The sequence below is a fragment of the Mytilus edulis genome, chromosome 4 (genome assembly GCF_963676685.1).
Source record: "Mytilus edulis chromosome 4, xbMytEdul2.2, whole genome shotgun sequence".
Classification (NCBI taxonomy): domain Eukaryota; kingdom Metazoa; phylum Mollusca; class Bivalvia; order Mytilida; family Mytilidae; genus Mytilus; species Mytilus edulis.
In genome coordinates, this window is record NC_092347.1 from 60,284,901 (window position 1) to 60,301,927 (window position 17,027).

The 17,027-nt window shown below is 31.9% G+C and overlaps 1 protein-coding gene across 2 annotated transcripts; it reads right to left on the reverse strand.

The window, feature by feature from the left end:
- Positions 1 to 2,632: 2,632 nt before the first annotated feature.
- Positions 2,633 to 13,081, reverse strand: LOC139521933 (E3 ubiquitin-protein ligase TRIM71-like). 2 transcript variants are annotated; one of them, XM_071315694.1, is made up of 3 exons: positions 12,911 to 13,081; positions 7,074 to 11,953; positions 2,633 to 5,107 (listed from the first exon to the last, which is right to left on the reverse strand). In XM_071315694.1, exon 3 carries the CDS (start codon positions 5,099 to 5,101, stop codon positions 3,461 to 3,463), a length of 1,641 nt encoding a protein of 546 aa, XP_071171795.1. In that variant the 5' UTR covers positions 5,102 to 5,107; positions 7,074 to 11,953; positions 12,911 to 13,081; the 3' UTR covers positions 2,633 to 3,460. The 2 variants fall into 2 exon arrangements, with proteins under 2 accessions (XP_071171795.1, XP_071171794.1); XM_071315693.1 differs by lacking the exon at positions 2,633 to 5,107 and having other exon boundaries at positions 9,380 to 11,953.
- Between the last annotated feature and the right edge of the window lie 3,946 nt (positions 13,082 to 17,027).

Consider the following 17,027-nt stretch of genomic DNA (forward strand, 5'->3'; position numbering starts at 1 on the left):
TTGTATCATAGTTCAAATTATCCATTAAATATGATAAATATACATGTATTCGCAGTTTACTATGAAATTCACTATCACTGAACTAGTATACATATTTATTAAGGGGCCAGCTAAAGGACACCACCGGATGCGGGAGTTTCTCGCTTCATTGAAGACCCATTTTGGCCTTCGGCTGTTTTCTGCTCTATGGTCGGGTTGCTGTCGCTTGGATTTTGTATGAATTTTTCATCTTTAAATGCCCCCCCCCCCCTATTTTTGTTTTTGTTTTAACAAAAAAAATTCAATCCCTCTAAACCAAAATTTTAAACATCACCAAAAAGTAAACAGAAGTTTATAGTATTTATATAACTAAGAAGTGTATAAAGTTTGATGCAGTTATAATACTTCGTTTTTGAGATATGGCGCGACATGTTAAAAAAAAACCACATTCCTGTTTCACTTACATGTTCTGTAACTCAAAAAGATTTAATTTGATTTTCACTAAAAGGTTTACAGATCATGTTAAATTTTAAGAAAATAAGATAAGCTGTCCTGAAGTTACGGTGCGACATGTTTATGGTAGACAGACGGATAGATAGACGGACGGACGGACGGACAGAATGACTGATAGATGGAGGAACGGACGGATGGAAGGACGGACGGTTAGACGGGTGTATACAATAATACGGCCTGTCAAAATTGGGACGGGCGTGTAAAAACGCGAAGAAATGGAGAAAAAAATCGTAATTAAAGGTCAATAATTTTTATTAGGATATCGGCCAAGTCGATTTATTTGTATATTTGTCTGCCTTATCATTTTCCTATATAACTTTTATATATATTTGAAAAAAAATGTATAGAAATCGATAAAAAGAACATGATATTCGGCATTTATTATGAGAAACATAATCCAACTGACATAATCCGATTTCCCAGGTGTCCCTGTTTTCTCATTTCTTACAATATTTTAATTCGGTATACACTTTATAAGATAAGTGGCGAATCTAGATGACGTATATGTTGCACGCCCCGACCCCACCTTTGGTTGCCAAAACTTTATTGATTCCTGTATTTAAAGATTTTGTAAAGCAAAAAATAATCAAAATATTGTTCGACTCGCTACGCTCGTCGGTATGTAAAAGTTGTTCGAAATACGCCCACTTTGAAATAAACTGAATTCGTCTGTCCGTATATATTGTCAAAATATATTGATCAACATCAGTGTACGATCATCATAACACAATGGCGACAGTGCAGACTCGGTTTTTTTTAATAATGTTAACAAAATAATTATTATTGAATTGTATCGATGACCTGAGACTATTATACTAATTTGTACATAGCAGTATAGTGATAAATAAATTTTATTTTAATGCATGGTAGTTGTAACCCTACATTCATTTTCTATGCCGATTATGCATACATATACATTTGTCTTATTATCAACGTTTATCCTTAAGAAGATTTATTTTTAACGATGGTAGAAAAGATTACATACATGGAATGATTAGATTACTTATAAAGGTGTCCATTCTTTTGTGCGAGAAAATCACATATCAATTGTGTTTCGATTTTTTAGACCGTAAACTTTAATTTCAAGTTTAAAATTGTTCAACATATTTTCCCATAACTCATATAGAAAAGACATATTTAGAGAGCTTTAATCTCAATATGCTGTTAAAAAATTTAGGAATGCAAAGTAAAACTAACATATATGTGTCGGCTATAAGAGTATGAATTTGCTTATTATTTATTTGAATCTGAGACTCATATAAATAATAAGCCGCTGTTCGGTGAGCGAAATTGTTTTCGAACGACCCACAAAACTCCTTCTGGACGCTGAAGTTAAATAATAAATTCTAATGTAATGCGATTATGATTTTTTTTATTTGACCAAACCGGGTTATGCATTTTGAAATCTATGACGAAACCGGGTTGTATACATTGACGAAACCGGCCAGTTCGATTTTGACATGACCCATTTCTTTCGTTCCATACACAGAGTTACAATTATTGAGATGCTCATAATAACTAAATTTGCAATCTCCGTGTCAATATCTATCTTCCCGTACCTTTCTTTCCGTACAATGTGAACAATTTAACGAGAAATTGAACAATTTCGAAGCAAGGTTCACTCAATTCGTCATTTTGACATTCATTTTGACTTAATTCTCCGTTAATAGAGAACGGTTGTAGAAAATATTGCATCTCACAATAGAAAATAGTTGTATATGTATATATATTCTTCGATATCATAAAAAGAATAAAACAATAAGGAGAAACCTACCTTTCTTTTGTCTATTGGTGTTCCGTCATTGTGCCGGATGTTAGATAGCATCGAGTCCGAGCAAATTTTGCCGGTGTGGTTTAGACACAGTGAAACAAAAGGATATATAAAAAAAACAGTTACACTCTCACGTAACTTACATGAAATCCCAAACTATATACAATTATTTTCACAATACTCGTCCGAAGAAATTGCATGACAATAATGTTATGGAAAGGCAATTTTATAATTATTTGGAAAACAAATAAAGTTATTCAACATAATGTTCAAGAATAAGTAACAGGCTTTTCTAGTTCTATGCAACCAATAAAAATGTTGTTTGTTTTTTTTTATGTTTTTTTTTTATTATTATTAATGTTGATTTATGTGTTTAGTGGTGAGGTCCATTTTCACTGAACTAATACACATTTTTGCCGAAGCCCGCTTCTGGGTGAAGGATTTTCTCGCTGTGTCGCTTCTCTCTTCATATAATTTCATAAGTAAACGTTCCGAAATTCAGCTGTAAAAACAAAAAAAACAACAACATAACAATTTGCCTGAACTATTAAGGTGGCTCGTGGTTACAACAATTTCAGCAAAATATTAAACCTTTATTTTTCTTTACAAATTTTATTTATTACACTATAAGTTATTACTTTATGATATGGTACAAAAAATCAACCCAAAAAAACGATTCGGTTTGGCACCAGATGACTTTTAAAATGTTCATATCATTGAAAAAGCTCGAAATTATCTCCCTTTGGTGCAAACATGCCATTTTTTTTGGCATTAAATTTGAAATATCTTTACTAACTAATCGATGACCTATATTTTTTATTATTGTTTTCAAATAAGCTGTTCATAAACTAAATAATTGTAAAATTTAAGCGATTTCTGTAATTAGGTTATTTTTCTATTTCGATATTAGTGTATTACCTCTATTTCTCCTATTAGCTCAACAGAAAAAAAGGACATTAAAAAAAATGTATGCTTCTTCCGGAGGCAGATTGTGAGCTTAAATAAACGGTGACCCCATTTTTTTGTTTCATTTTTCTTTTAGGGATATGATAAAGTTCATTTATAAAAAAATATATCGAATTCCTATATTAGAAAAGAAAATTGATTTATACCCAGGAGCCCCCTTAACAAACTAAATTATGTGTCATTTATGTTTCAACATTTTCTTTAAGTTTGAACTATAATTCTTTTTTTAAATCAGCAGTCAAATATTTTACAGTTGCCTTTTTGGTTTAGAACGAACAATTTCGTAAACGTCTTATTAAAGAACAGTGAAGTTGGATTCTTGATGCCATTTGTGTCATCTAAAATTTGTTTGTGGTTTTCTCCCCCGGAATCAACTTGTATAATGGAGTCTGTGTCTGTATTTGCTATCAATAAGTTTCCGTATTTGTCGGACGTTATTCCAGCTATGTTTAAAAAGTCGTTTGAACTGTATAAAAAACACAATCCTCCAGTATTTGAAAAGCAATATATTTCTTTCTTTATTTTCACTGGACAGCATAATCTGTCAGAGGGATCGAAATGTAAGTAATACACCGTGCCAGTGTTTACACTAAGTTCAGTCATAATGTCTAAATACATGTTGCATAAGTAAACTATTCCATAGCCACCAAATGCAATCTGGTCCTTTGTTACTGCAATACCGCGTATTTCAGAATAAAATTTCCTCTTAACTGACACGTTTTTTTCTAGTGTCAGGTTCTCTATTTTGACATATTGTATTGATCTGTCTTGAATCAAACTAACGATGGCTTCATCTGTGTCCGGTAATATAGCTATGTTCCATGGTTTATTTTTCAGATATTGCATTTTAGTAATCTTTCCATCTTCATCAATAACTCCTAGGGCAGCTTTATCAAAAAAACATACAAGAAGTTTGTTTTTTGGTGTAATAACTGCGCTAGTTATATTTGAATCAAGTATGTTAAACTCTTTAGTGAGTTTAAACATTGATGGTCTTCTAGGTATAAATGGGACTTGCATCTGGGTAGAAATATGATGAACAATGGTGCATGGTTTTTTAATTTCCTTAATCGAACCAAATTTTGTGGATGGTAGAATATCCATAGTCGGTGAAAATGTTATATCAACGGACTCCGCTACTGATAGCATATGTTGCAGCCTTTCTTGTAATTCTTTTATTTTAGTTTTTAACGAATGGATCATCACGAACTTCTGGTTATTAGAACCGAATTTTGTTGTTGTCTCTAAATTTTGTTGCAAGCACTCAATCACTTCATTCATCCCTATGATCTCCTCTTGAGTTGAAGTTATCTCGGACATTTTTTTGGATTTAATATCTTCAATTTCAGCTTTTATCTTTTCTTCCATTTCATTAATTCTTTTGAGAATGAGATCTTTCGCATCTGAAACTTCTGAAGTTGCAACTAATGCAGCGCCTTCTACCTCCCTTGATGCCGATTTTCTATCCTTTTCAAATATTCTGAGTGTGTCTTCTATTCCATCAAGTTGACATTTGGTATCAAATAACATAGCAGATTTGTCCACATTTCGTGAAGCGTCTTCTAATGGAAGGACTGAATCGCAGTTTCTGTGTTTGTCAGTCATGCAAGATCGACAACATAACGTGTCATGTTGAGTGCAAAACAAATCAAGAATCTTCTCAGTATGTATTTGGCAGTATTGTTTTGAGGTGAAGACAGCTTGGGGTAAAACGTCAACATTCACTACATGATGCGAGGTAAATGCTTTAAAAGATTGATGAGCTTTAACACAGAGCAGACACATTGATTCTTCACATTCTGTACACACTTTTACTGCTTTTGAACTCTGTCCAATTCGTAAACAGGGGTCACAGTGTACAGATGTAGCCATTCAGAACTGAAAATTACAAAATAAGCAATTGAAAATATGCACTCAACAAACCCTTTTATGTGGATATATCTTGCTAAAATATCTGAATTATCTTATTGTATTCAATTATTTTCTTGTTCTTGATTTATTTTTTGAAACAAATAATGTTTCTTCAGTGATGCTTGAGACCAAAACATATGAAATTCCAAAAGATATCACAAACTGAAGTTACAGAATTCTAGCATAACCGAATCTTCTAAGCTATCTTTTTTAAGTCTTATAATAAAAAAGGTAAACATGCATACTACTTCGGTGAATTGGACCAAATTGTTGATAGATCTGTCTTTGCTAAATCTTGTAATTGAGCAAAGCAGAAATAATAAAGTAGTAAGAAATCAAAAGCTTTGTAAAGTCTGTAATAATAATAGAATGGAATATTAACACACTTTTTTTATATTGTAAAAGAAATTATGGATAATTTTGATTAAAACTCTCTTATTTTTATCCAAAAGAAAGAATATTAATAACTGAAAACAATTACTACAAAAAAAATCAACTGAAAAAGGGATTTTAAGATATTTCTTTTTAATTTTTATTTGAAATGAGAACATAGTCTGTATATGTATGATCAGACAAACATATTTATTATTCTTCGTTATACTTCACGTAAAAATGCCATATTTTGATTGGCTTATACGAAGTAGATAAATTACACCATCCCATGTCTGAGCAGGATACTTTTTTTTTAATGTAACCCTCTCAACCAGACCAATCACAAATCTATGATTAAAAGGAAAATGAATTGACTTTACACCAAGCAATTAATGACAATGCTAAAGTTCTACGATTTGGCTCAGATTTTATTATTTGACTGTCAAAATAAAAAATAAATGGGGAATATGTCCATGGGACACATATGATACCCACGCTTGCATATCATATAAAGTTATAAAATCACATTACTGTAGAGCAGTAAAAGTGACTCTACCTAATTTTAGATTTGATCTATATTATGATGTATGAGCATTGTGTATAAGTTGCACAACATTTGGTTGAGGCAAACTAAAGAAAGAGAACGGAAACAAAAAAAAATCAGCATTTTTTATGTTTATAAAGGGGCATGACTTAAAAGTAACAGTGACACCACCCAATATCAAAGTTGATATGTATTATGTGGTAGTAAGCCTTCTGTATAAGTTTCATAACATTTGTATAAGGCTAACTGAAGTAAAAGAACGGAAACCAAAAATTCAGCAATTTTTCCTATTGTAAAGGGACATAACTCTATAGGATTATAGGGACGACATCAAAATCCAAACTTGATCTGTGTTTTGTTGTAATAAGCATAGTTTATAAGTTTTATAACATTTTGTTGCGGCAAACTAAAGTAAGGGAACGGAAACCAACTTTTAGATGTACGGACGGACAGACGGACATACATACAGATGGACAAGGGTTTAACGTTTAAAGCATATTGGTACCCCTTGAAAAAACATTGTCGACATTGCATGGCTGAATCAATTGTGCCCTTTATTAGATATTGATGGTTGTTATTTGTTAATTACTTTGAATTTGAATTTAATAGTCAAATTTGTCAGAAGATTCATTAAAATAAATCGAATAACACATAGCTTACAGGGAAATAGAGCATATTATTACCCTTCGAAAAGTCATTGTGAACCTTGGACTCCTTGGATGCTCCGCAGTATATGTGCTATTTATACATAAGGCCATGTCATCATTTTAATATTTTTACTTTTGATACTGTAATAAGTAAACATATATTATGATATTGGATACCATTGTGTAATAAAGGGCCTGGATAAAAGACAATTGTGATTTTTTTCTGTATCAATAAGAGTTTACTTTGAATATTGTCTTTACAATATTGTTCTGAATATCCCTTCCCGTATTTTGAAATCATCTTTTGATCGTATGTGTTCGACGTTGAATTCTTAAATTGTCAAATTTCCCTTAAAAAAGAAATAAATACCTGTCGTAGTGAGTTATAGTGTGTGTCCTAGTATTTCACTATTTAAACTAGAACAGAGCAGAAGTAAACAGGAAGTCGAATTGAGTAAATATAGACATATCTCACCTTTACCTTATTTAAGTTACTTTTGTGGGGATATTTAAATTTCAATTTTAAATTCGTGGATTGGTATATTTGTTTGCCCTGTCGATCATTAAAGCATTATTATGACTTGGCTAGATTAAAAAATGTATCGTTATGTTTCAAATTTATACATTGTTATTGAATATGATAAATTGAGATTTTTGTATTAATTTATGACGTAAAGTTGTAACTGTTGTATAGTGCACTCATTTGTTAGAAGTATTCATTATGAATAATTCCTCTTATAGAGGCCACTTCCTATATACAAGGCGACAGGACCTGCCGCTTGAATAGGTCACATCTTCAACCTTGAAAATATGTGAATAGGTCGGAAAAACTATCAGAAATATATGATAAGGTGAATAAAATTTCCTTAACTTCGTCTGTCATCTTTTTTCGTGTTCCTGACTGTGTCTTATCAACCAATTTTCTCTCTTTGGGCACTTTGGTATTTCATTGTTACATTACAAAAACAAACGAAACCCAAACAATATGTGAAAAGGTAACATTTTACCTACGCAATATATAAAAAACTGTACATTTTTTATCCTAAATTATATGAAAAGGGTGGGGAATCGAAAACCCAGCGGCACTCCCTATCAATAAAGTATTGAAGTGACCCCCCGAATGGGGTAACAGAATGCGACCTTACTATTATGTTGAAATTAGCCATAACTGTCATATGCTTTCTTTATGTATCAAAAATTGAGATATATGTGAACGCAATACGATAGAGCAGTGTGCATGTTTACTGCTGAGAAATGGGAGGAAAGAAAGTTAACTCATCACTATTGTTATAGATTCTAGTTTGAAGTCGTGCACCTGTGTCAATATCAAGGAAAAGATTCAGATATGAATCAGACTTTCTTCTATGGGTCGCATCCTTAATCGCAATTCTATCTGAATGATTAAATGTTTTTCATCGTTACGTTTAGAAGGAGTTGAACCTCGGAATACATACTTTAAACAGAGCTTGTTTTTGGTATAATGTGACTCTAAAATTGCGACATTGAAATTAACTGTCTTCGTCCCAAACGTTTTTGCAGCATAGTCAAAATATTTGAAATGTCATAAGCAGTAGAACCAATCATATTTTCGGTAAACTATATAGTTTTGTGTAATGCGTTGTCAATTGTTTCGATATCAACATAACTTCGATTTTTTTTCCTTGACATATTATACTATGCATGTTTACTCTATTTTATTTATTTACAGCTTTTTATCGTTACATTAAGGAGGAATCGAACTTTTAAATGCAAACTATAAAACAGAGCTTGTTTTTGTTGTACATGTTATTTTGTTGGTTTTTTGGGGGGGAGGATGAAAGAGGGGCATTTGTTGTCTTTGTTGGGCGCATTGAAAGTATCTGTTGTCTTCCCAACGTTTTGGCAGCAAAGTCAATGGAAATATTTTAATTTTCATGATCAGAAGAATCATTCATATTCTGTGTTAATTATCAGACGGTTATTATATTACGTTGTCATTTGTTTCGATATCCATATAAACTTAAAAAGAAAAAAATTATTTTACAAAATTTCATTGGTTTATTTTGTTGACATAAATTCATGAGCTTGTTTTTCAGCTTTGCGGGACGTCAGAACATCTATTTTTAAAAATCTTAGATTTCACAGTCAATTAGAATTTGTAAAAAAACTAGATTGCGTAATAACGCCACATGTTAATGTCGTTCACTAATCGAGGTTGTATCAACACTAAATAATAAACAGGCTGTACTCCTTGTAAAAACAAATTACGTAATTGATAACCATAGGAATTTCCACTCTGTTTATATTAACTTTCTTTTGTTTAGTGTACTAAAAACCTAAGTCGGAGAAATTTCAATATGTTATCATTATCCTCGACAGTATGACCATTTCAAGGATATGAAAAAAAAGAGATTGCTAATAGATTTACTTTAGATCAGAACATAATTCTGATATTGAAGAACTGTATACTACTGTTGCTGACTCTAACAAAAATGTGACTTACATAAAATTTGCTGTATAATTCGATTTAAATAAACCTTTTTCTTGATTGTGTTATCATTCTAGCTTTTAAAGGGACCAGAATGCAATTACAGAGTAAAGCCATTACCTTTGTGATTATTGACTATAGAGGAAACTTTAAAAACAGTTTTGAATAAACTGGTCTCTGAATCATTTGAAATAATTTGATTTTTGATATATAGTGGTTTTACTTCATACACTATTGCTTGTATGAAATAATCATAATTTTATCATTTTGATTTTAAGCAACTAGGATAAACGTAACTATACTTAACTATAAACACCATCAGTAACAATGTTCAAATACCTAAGCATACTAAGGGGTACCTATTAAATATACATTTTGTTATTACTGACAGAAATGCAATGGAAAAATATCAGCTGGTTTTGATATGTTCATTAAACTTCTACTAATATGTATTCCCTTAGAAATTATGAAATTGCTTCACCGCTTTTAATCAGTTGAACTTCTTGATAACAAAATACTCTTGTTAATTCAAATAAAATAAGAGAGTGGAACACTTCTATCTTCCACTCGATCTTGGAAGTTGATAGTGTCTGCTCTTTAGTCGGTTGTAGTCTCTTTGACATTTTCCCTATTTCCAATCTTAACTGTGCAGATTAACCACAAGCACTAAATGATCTTCAACTGGACTTTTGCAATTAGAATGTTTGTCTCAACCATATACTAAATAGGTTTCCTACTTATGTTGGGTACATCAATTGTCAATAAATGTATAAGAATTTTGGATAGCAAATACTGTTGCATCGATCATCACTGAAGAATATTTTTGTCGAAAAGCGCATCTGGTTTTGTAAAAATTGATTGAATGAATGAGACAACTACTCTTTAGAGACCAAATATAGATGTTTCAAATTCGAAGATATCAGATTTGCATTTTTGCAATCAGATGTAAATACTTTTGATTAAGATATGCTGCTGTTATTGAATCAGATATCAGCAAATACATTTAAAATATGCATTATGTGCTTTTGAAAGTGACAAGCCTTTTTCGCTTTGATATTCAAATACTTCGGCCATTGTAGCATTCCAGCATATGAAATATTTTAACATCATTTTTGTTTCAAAATCTGTCAGTTAAATTCTTCTTGGGATTTTTGTGGATTCTGGCAACACTCAAAAATTGTTACACTGCCATCGCTGTTTAAAACAAACAGTTTTGTAAAAGTTTTGTTAAAGAAAAGGGCAGCTGGATTCTTGATGCCATCTTTGCCTTCCAAAATTTGTCTCTGTTTTTTCCCCTCGGAACTAATTTCTATGATTGAATTAGTTTTACCATCTGTAATCATCAAATTTCCGTATTTGTCAGATGCTATCCCTCCAATATCAGGATAGTCGTTCAAAATATATTTAAATGACAATTTTCCAGTCTTTAGAAAACGATATATTTCTCCTGTGTCTTTAATTACACAATATAATCTATCAGACTTATCAAAATTTAAATAATATACCATTCCTGCACCTACAGTTAGATCTATTAAAACGTCTAACTTCATGTTGCATAAGTAAACTTTTCCAAATGAACCTAAAGCAATTCGGCCTTTTCTCACAGCAATACCCCATATTTCAGAAGGAAACTTTTCCTCAACAGACACTTTTTTCTCCAGTTCCAAGTTCTTTATTTTGACATACTGTATCGATTTCTCTCGTGCCAAACTAACCATGGCTTTACCTGTGTTTGGTATTATAGCTATATTCCATGGTTTACTTGTAAGTTTTTGCATTTTTGTTATCATTCCATCTTCATTAACGACACCTAATGCAGGTATATCAAAAAAACATACAAGTAGCATGTCTTGCTGAATTATAACAGAACTAGATATCATTGAATCAATCAGATTAAACTCCTTTGTGAAAATAAACGAAGGTGGCTTTTTAGGTATAATCGGGGCTTGTATTTGGTTAGAAATATGATGAACAATGGTGTATGGTATTGTATTTTCCTGAATCAAGCCCATTTTTTCGGATGGTAGAATATTCATTGTCGGTGAAAATAAGATATCAACTGATTTGGTGGAGGACAATATATGTTGAAGTCTATCCTGCAACTCGCTTATCTTCGGTTTTAACGAATGGATCATTACGAATTTCTGGCTTTTAGAACTCACTTGCCCTGCTGTTTTTAAGTTCTGTTTAAGGTAGTCAATTTTGTTTTTCATTTCTTGGATCTCTTCTGTGGTTGAATTTATCTCAGATAAATGTTTTCTTTTGATATCTTTAATTTCAGTTAATAGGTCTTGCTCCATTTCATCAATTCTTTTGAGCATGCGATCTTTCAAATTTGCGACTTTTGAAGCTGCAAATGAAGCGTCGTCCTCTATTTTAGTTGATGTTGATTTCCTTTCTTGTTCTAAATTCCCGATTGTATTTGCTATTCCATTAAGTTCAGATTTCGTTACAATTAACATTGAGGAATCATCTATATTTCTAGAAGCGTCTTCAAGCTTGATGACTGAATAGCAGTTTCTGTGTTTTTCCGGCATACAGGACCGACAAATCAACATGTCATCTTGAGTGCAAAACAAGTCCAGAATCCTCTCCGTGTGTATTTCACAATATTGATTTGAAGTTAAGACAGATGTAGGTAAAATATCAACGTTAACTAAATGGTGCGGAGTACGTGATTGGTGAACTTTTACACAGTGTTCACATATTAACTCTTCACATTCTATTGCTTTTGAAGTCTTTTCATTTAGACAAGAGTCACAATAAAAAGTAGCCATTTGGACCTGTAATTAACAAAATAATAATATATTTTTATCATGTTTAAATTTCTTTAAATTTAACTGTTAAAACAATGTAAGTTCATCTTCAAATGAATATGCAGCGGTAATAAAATCATATTAAAAGGCAACAATAGTAAATCGCTGTTCAAAAGTCATAATTCTATTGAGAGAAGAAAATAATTTAAGTTACGAAAAAAAGCCGAGTGAAACACATCAACTATAAGAGGAAAACAACGAAAAACAGACACACTGAAGTGCAACAAAAAAAAACCAAACGAGAATGCAACATACATAGAAACGAACAATTACATAACAATTGCCATATTCCTGACTTGGTAGAGGACATTTCAAGAAAAAAAGATTGGGTAGAACCTGGTTTTCTGGCTATTCAAATCTCGCGCTTTATGGCAATGTCAAATATACCGCTAAAATGGCAAAATTACATGACAGGAATACAGTACAAATAAATGCAAGAACACTCAGGACAGAGAAATACGTAAAAAAATAATATAATAGTACATTTGGACATTTTAACAAAAGAATAACAACGAATACCTAAAATATACTTTAATGATAATATAAAGTATTTTATGTTTAATGACACTGTGTTGATATTGCAAAGGATTTGGGCAAACGGTTCTTTAGAAATTATCATCCGGAAACCAAAATTGTGAATGACAGACGAACGAAAAAAGGTTGACCGGGCATATAAATCACTTAAATCCCTTTAAATGGTGGGTTAAACAAGACTTGGGAAATAAAACAATGGTTTCGTCGATTTACAATCATGATAGTTTTATTATTTATTGTTTTTTACTTTTTGTTTTGTATATCAAGTCATTATAGTAGTCATGAACGTAAAATGCTTTTCAAAATGTATTTTTCTCAAGAAATTTTAGGGTTTCAATTTGAATAATTCAATATAATTTGTTATAACATTAAAACAAAGAAAAGACTTACCTGAATTAAACTGTTTCTCGAAATCACTACGTTTATTGGCAGCGTCAATTGTGTTTCTCCGCTGAGTGCAAGAAAGCACTACATACAAACTTTTCAAGATCTCGGTCAAACATAAATTGATGATTAAATTTTCACATGATTGTACTATAAACTTCTGCTATACCTGTTTTTTTATTATATTTATTCTTGATATCGTGATCAACAAAAATGCTATAGTATACACTGCATATCATTCTTACTCATCAAAGGTGATGAAATGATTTTGACATAAATTATTTTACATTATTAAAAGAAAAATATATCGATATGAAAAATTAATAAAAACATTTAAATACCCAGAAAAATAATATTCGAGTAAAGTCTCCTTTGATAAGATATATTTGAATATGCGTCAAAAATATAATTTTTGATCGTTCGTATTTGCTGTGGGGCCGGATCGACACGATTTTTTTTTCTTTTGATTGTCCTTTTTGATTTCGAACGTTGTTTTTATCTCAACGGTACTTATCGATAACATAGAATACAGAATATGTTGGGAAAAATGTCAAATGAAAGTTATCGAAGAGGGTGACCAAATACAATGTGACATAGAACGTATCCAGAAAGGAACTGCATACTTGTCTTTATCCCACATAAATGGTTTTTCTAAGCTGTCGCTATATGCTTTTTCAGAAGGGGATATATACTCAAGTTGACAAAATAATTTAATGCAGCAGTTGTTTCGGTATTTGTTATTTTTAGTTTAGTACTCGGCAATACTTAAACTGGGTACACAAGACCTCGTATACTGCTGTTGGAATCCGACTACATAGATTTACTTAGGAATGATTTTTTATAATTCTTTTACATTCAAGTATGTTGACTCAACATATATATATATATAAACAATCATATCTTAACCACATCACATCACAGCTTAATGTATTCTTCTGAACAGTTAAAGGTCCCTTCTATATATTGGTTATCTAAACTACACAAAACCAGATGCTCCGCAGGGCGCAGCTTTATACGACCGCATAGGTTGAACCCTGAACGGTTGGGGCAAGTATGGACACAACATTCAAACTGGATTCAGCGCTAAATTTGGATTGTGATTAAATAGTTGACACAGCATAGGTTTTGGACACAGAATGAATGTGGTCCAATGAACTTAAAATATTTTTTTTGTCTTTGAGCAATCACTATGCTGTTGAATATTAATCCTCTCAAAAAAATGTTTGAAGAAATTTTCTTTTTATTTATGAAATCTGAAATGAGAAAATTAACCCCCCCCCACCATTTTTTTTTCATATCCCCCTTTCCCTTTTTTCAAAACTGATCTCAATTCAAATTTCTAATGGAGTTTGCAACAATAACTACTCATTTAAATACATCATAAAATATTAAAATGTAACAAAAAGTGCTTGTTATCACTGAATTGTAAAGAGTGTTTTAATTTATCAGTTGGTAGTAAAAGTGAATATACATAGTGCATTGTATAAAACAATGATTTAAGTTGATTCAACTACTATTCTGGACAAAGAAAGATAACTCCAATCAATTGAAAATTTCTTGCTATTGCACAATATTGTGCAATTAGATATTTCTTGCTATTGCACAATACTGTGCAATTGAAAATATTTGCTATTGCACAATACTGTGCAATTGAAGATTTCTTGCTATTGCACAATACTGTGCAATTGAACATTTTTTGCTATTGCACAATACTGTGCAATTGAAGATTTCTTGCTATTGCTGAATACTGTGCAATTGAAAATTTCTTGCTATTGCACAATACTTAATATAATAATTTTGGATCCTGATTTGAACCAACTTGAAAACTGGGCCCATAATCAAAAATCTAAGTACATGATTAAATTCAGCATATCAAAAAAGCCAAAGAATTCAATTTTTATTAAAATCAAACTTAGTTTAATTTTGGACCTTTTGGTATTTAATGTAGACCAATTTGAGAACGGGACTAAAAATTAAGAATCTACATACACAGTTAGATTTGGCATATCAAAGAACCCCATTTATTCAATTTTTGATGAAATCAAACAAAGTTTTATTTTGGACCCCGATTTGGACCAACTTGAAAACTGGGCCAATAATCAAAAATCTAAGTACATTTTTAGATTCAGCATATCAAAGAACCCCAAGGATTCAATTTTTGTTAAAATCAAACTAAGTTTAATTTTGGACCCTTTGGACCTTAATGTAGACCAATTGGAAAACGGGACCAAAAATTAAGAATCTACATACACAGTTAGATCCGGCATATCAAAGAACCCCAATTATTCAATTTTTGATGAAATCAAACAAAGTTCAATTTTGAACCCTTTGGGCCCCTTATTCCTAAAAACTGTTGGGACCAAAACTCCCAAAATCAAACCCAACCTTCCTTTTATGGTCATAAACCTTGTGTTTAAATTTCAAAGATTTCTATTTACTTATACTAAAGTTATGGTGCGAAAACCAAGAATAATGCTTACTTGGGCCTCTTTTTGGCCCCTAATTCCTAAACTGTTCAGACCTTAACTCCCAACCTTCCTTTGATGGTCATAAACCTTGTGTTTAAATTTCATTGATTTCTATTTACTTATACTAAAGTTATTGTGCGAAAACCAAGAATAATGCTTATTTGGGCCCTTTTTTGGCCCCTAATTCCTAAACTGTTTGAACTAAAACTCCCAAAATCAATCCCAACCTTTCTTTTGTGGTCATAAACCTTGTGTCAAAATTTCATAGATTTCTATTTACTTAAACTAAAGTTATAGTGCGAAAATCAAGAAAATGCTTATTTGGGCCCTTTTTGGCCCCTAATTCCTAAAATTTTGGGACCAAAACTCCCAAAATCAATCCCAACCTTCCTTTTGTGGTTATAAACCTTGTGTTAAAGTTTCATAGATTTCTATTCACTTTTACTAAAGTTAGAGTGCGAAAACTAAAAGTATTCGGACGACGACGACGCCAACGTGATAGCAATATACGACGAAAAATTAAAATTTTTGCGGTCGTATAAAAACAGTAATGTATCGTTTCATTTCGGCCTCTGAAAGTGTTATTCGACTGGTTTTTCAGTGCTTTTACCTGGTCATTTAATAACTATCAAAGAACGTATCATTAAATTGTGTAATAAAACATATGTAAATAGTAGAATAAATTATTTTTGAGTCTAAAAAATACTTTGGATGTTTTACATAAATTACGAGCTTTTGGTAGTCGCTTTGATTTGGTTGGCAGTTTTGACTTTTCAACTCTTCACACTACAGTTCTACACAATGTTATCAACAAAACGTTTTCATATTTGTTTAAATGGGCGTTTGGTTTACTTTGAGAGCGCATCGGACTAAAAACCCAAAGGTTCCTTGTTCAATCCCGTTCCACGGAGAAAATTTCAGAAGCTGAATTTTTGGCTATCCCATAACACCATTTGAGAGCGTGGTCTTAAGGAACGATGATAGTTCGTCGGAAGGGGACAATAAATGGATGACCCGTGTTAAGAGAGAACAATATCTATTGCACGTAAAAGACACCCTTGTAGTTTTCGAAAAAGAGCAGGCTAATATTGCCGCTACGAGGCAGCACTCGTACCAGCTAAGTGGAAAGAAATTAATCAAAATTGTAATAACTTGTTTCCCAATCCACTATCAATAAATATGTTAAACTAAACCTAAATCTGAATATTTGCTGCAACTCAGTTTAAGCCGTCTTCTCTGTTGAGAAAGATAACCATGCTAGATATACCTGCTTGAGGTGTGATTAGATGATAGAAACTGTTAATTGTCTCCTTGACTAATAAGTTTTGTACGTAAAGTTTATCGACCAGTTGCATGTAGTCCTATTGGCACTAATTGTGCCCCTTCAATAGCAGACTTGTTCTTTTTATGTTTAGGAAGACCCGTCTAAAAAATGGACAAAAGACACCAGAGACATTCAAATTCTAAAAATAACGCCATGGCTAACAAAGAAAAAGACAAACAGAAACACAATAGTACACAAGACACAACATAGAAGACTCAGGACTAAGCAACACGGACCTCACCAAAATCTAGTGGTGATCTCAGGTGCTCCGGAACGGTAAGCAGACCCTGCTTCTCGTAATGCACCCATCGTGTGCTCATGTCATATATTA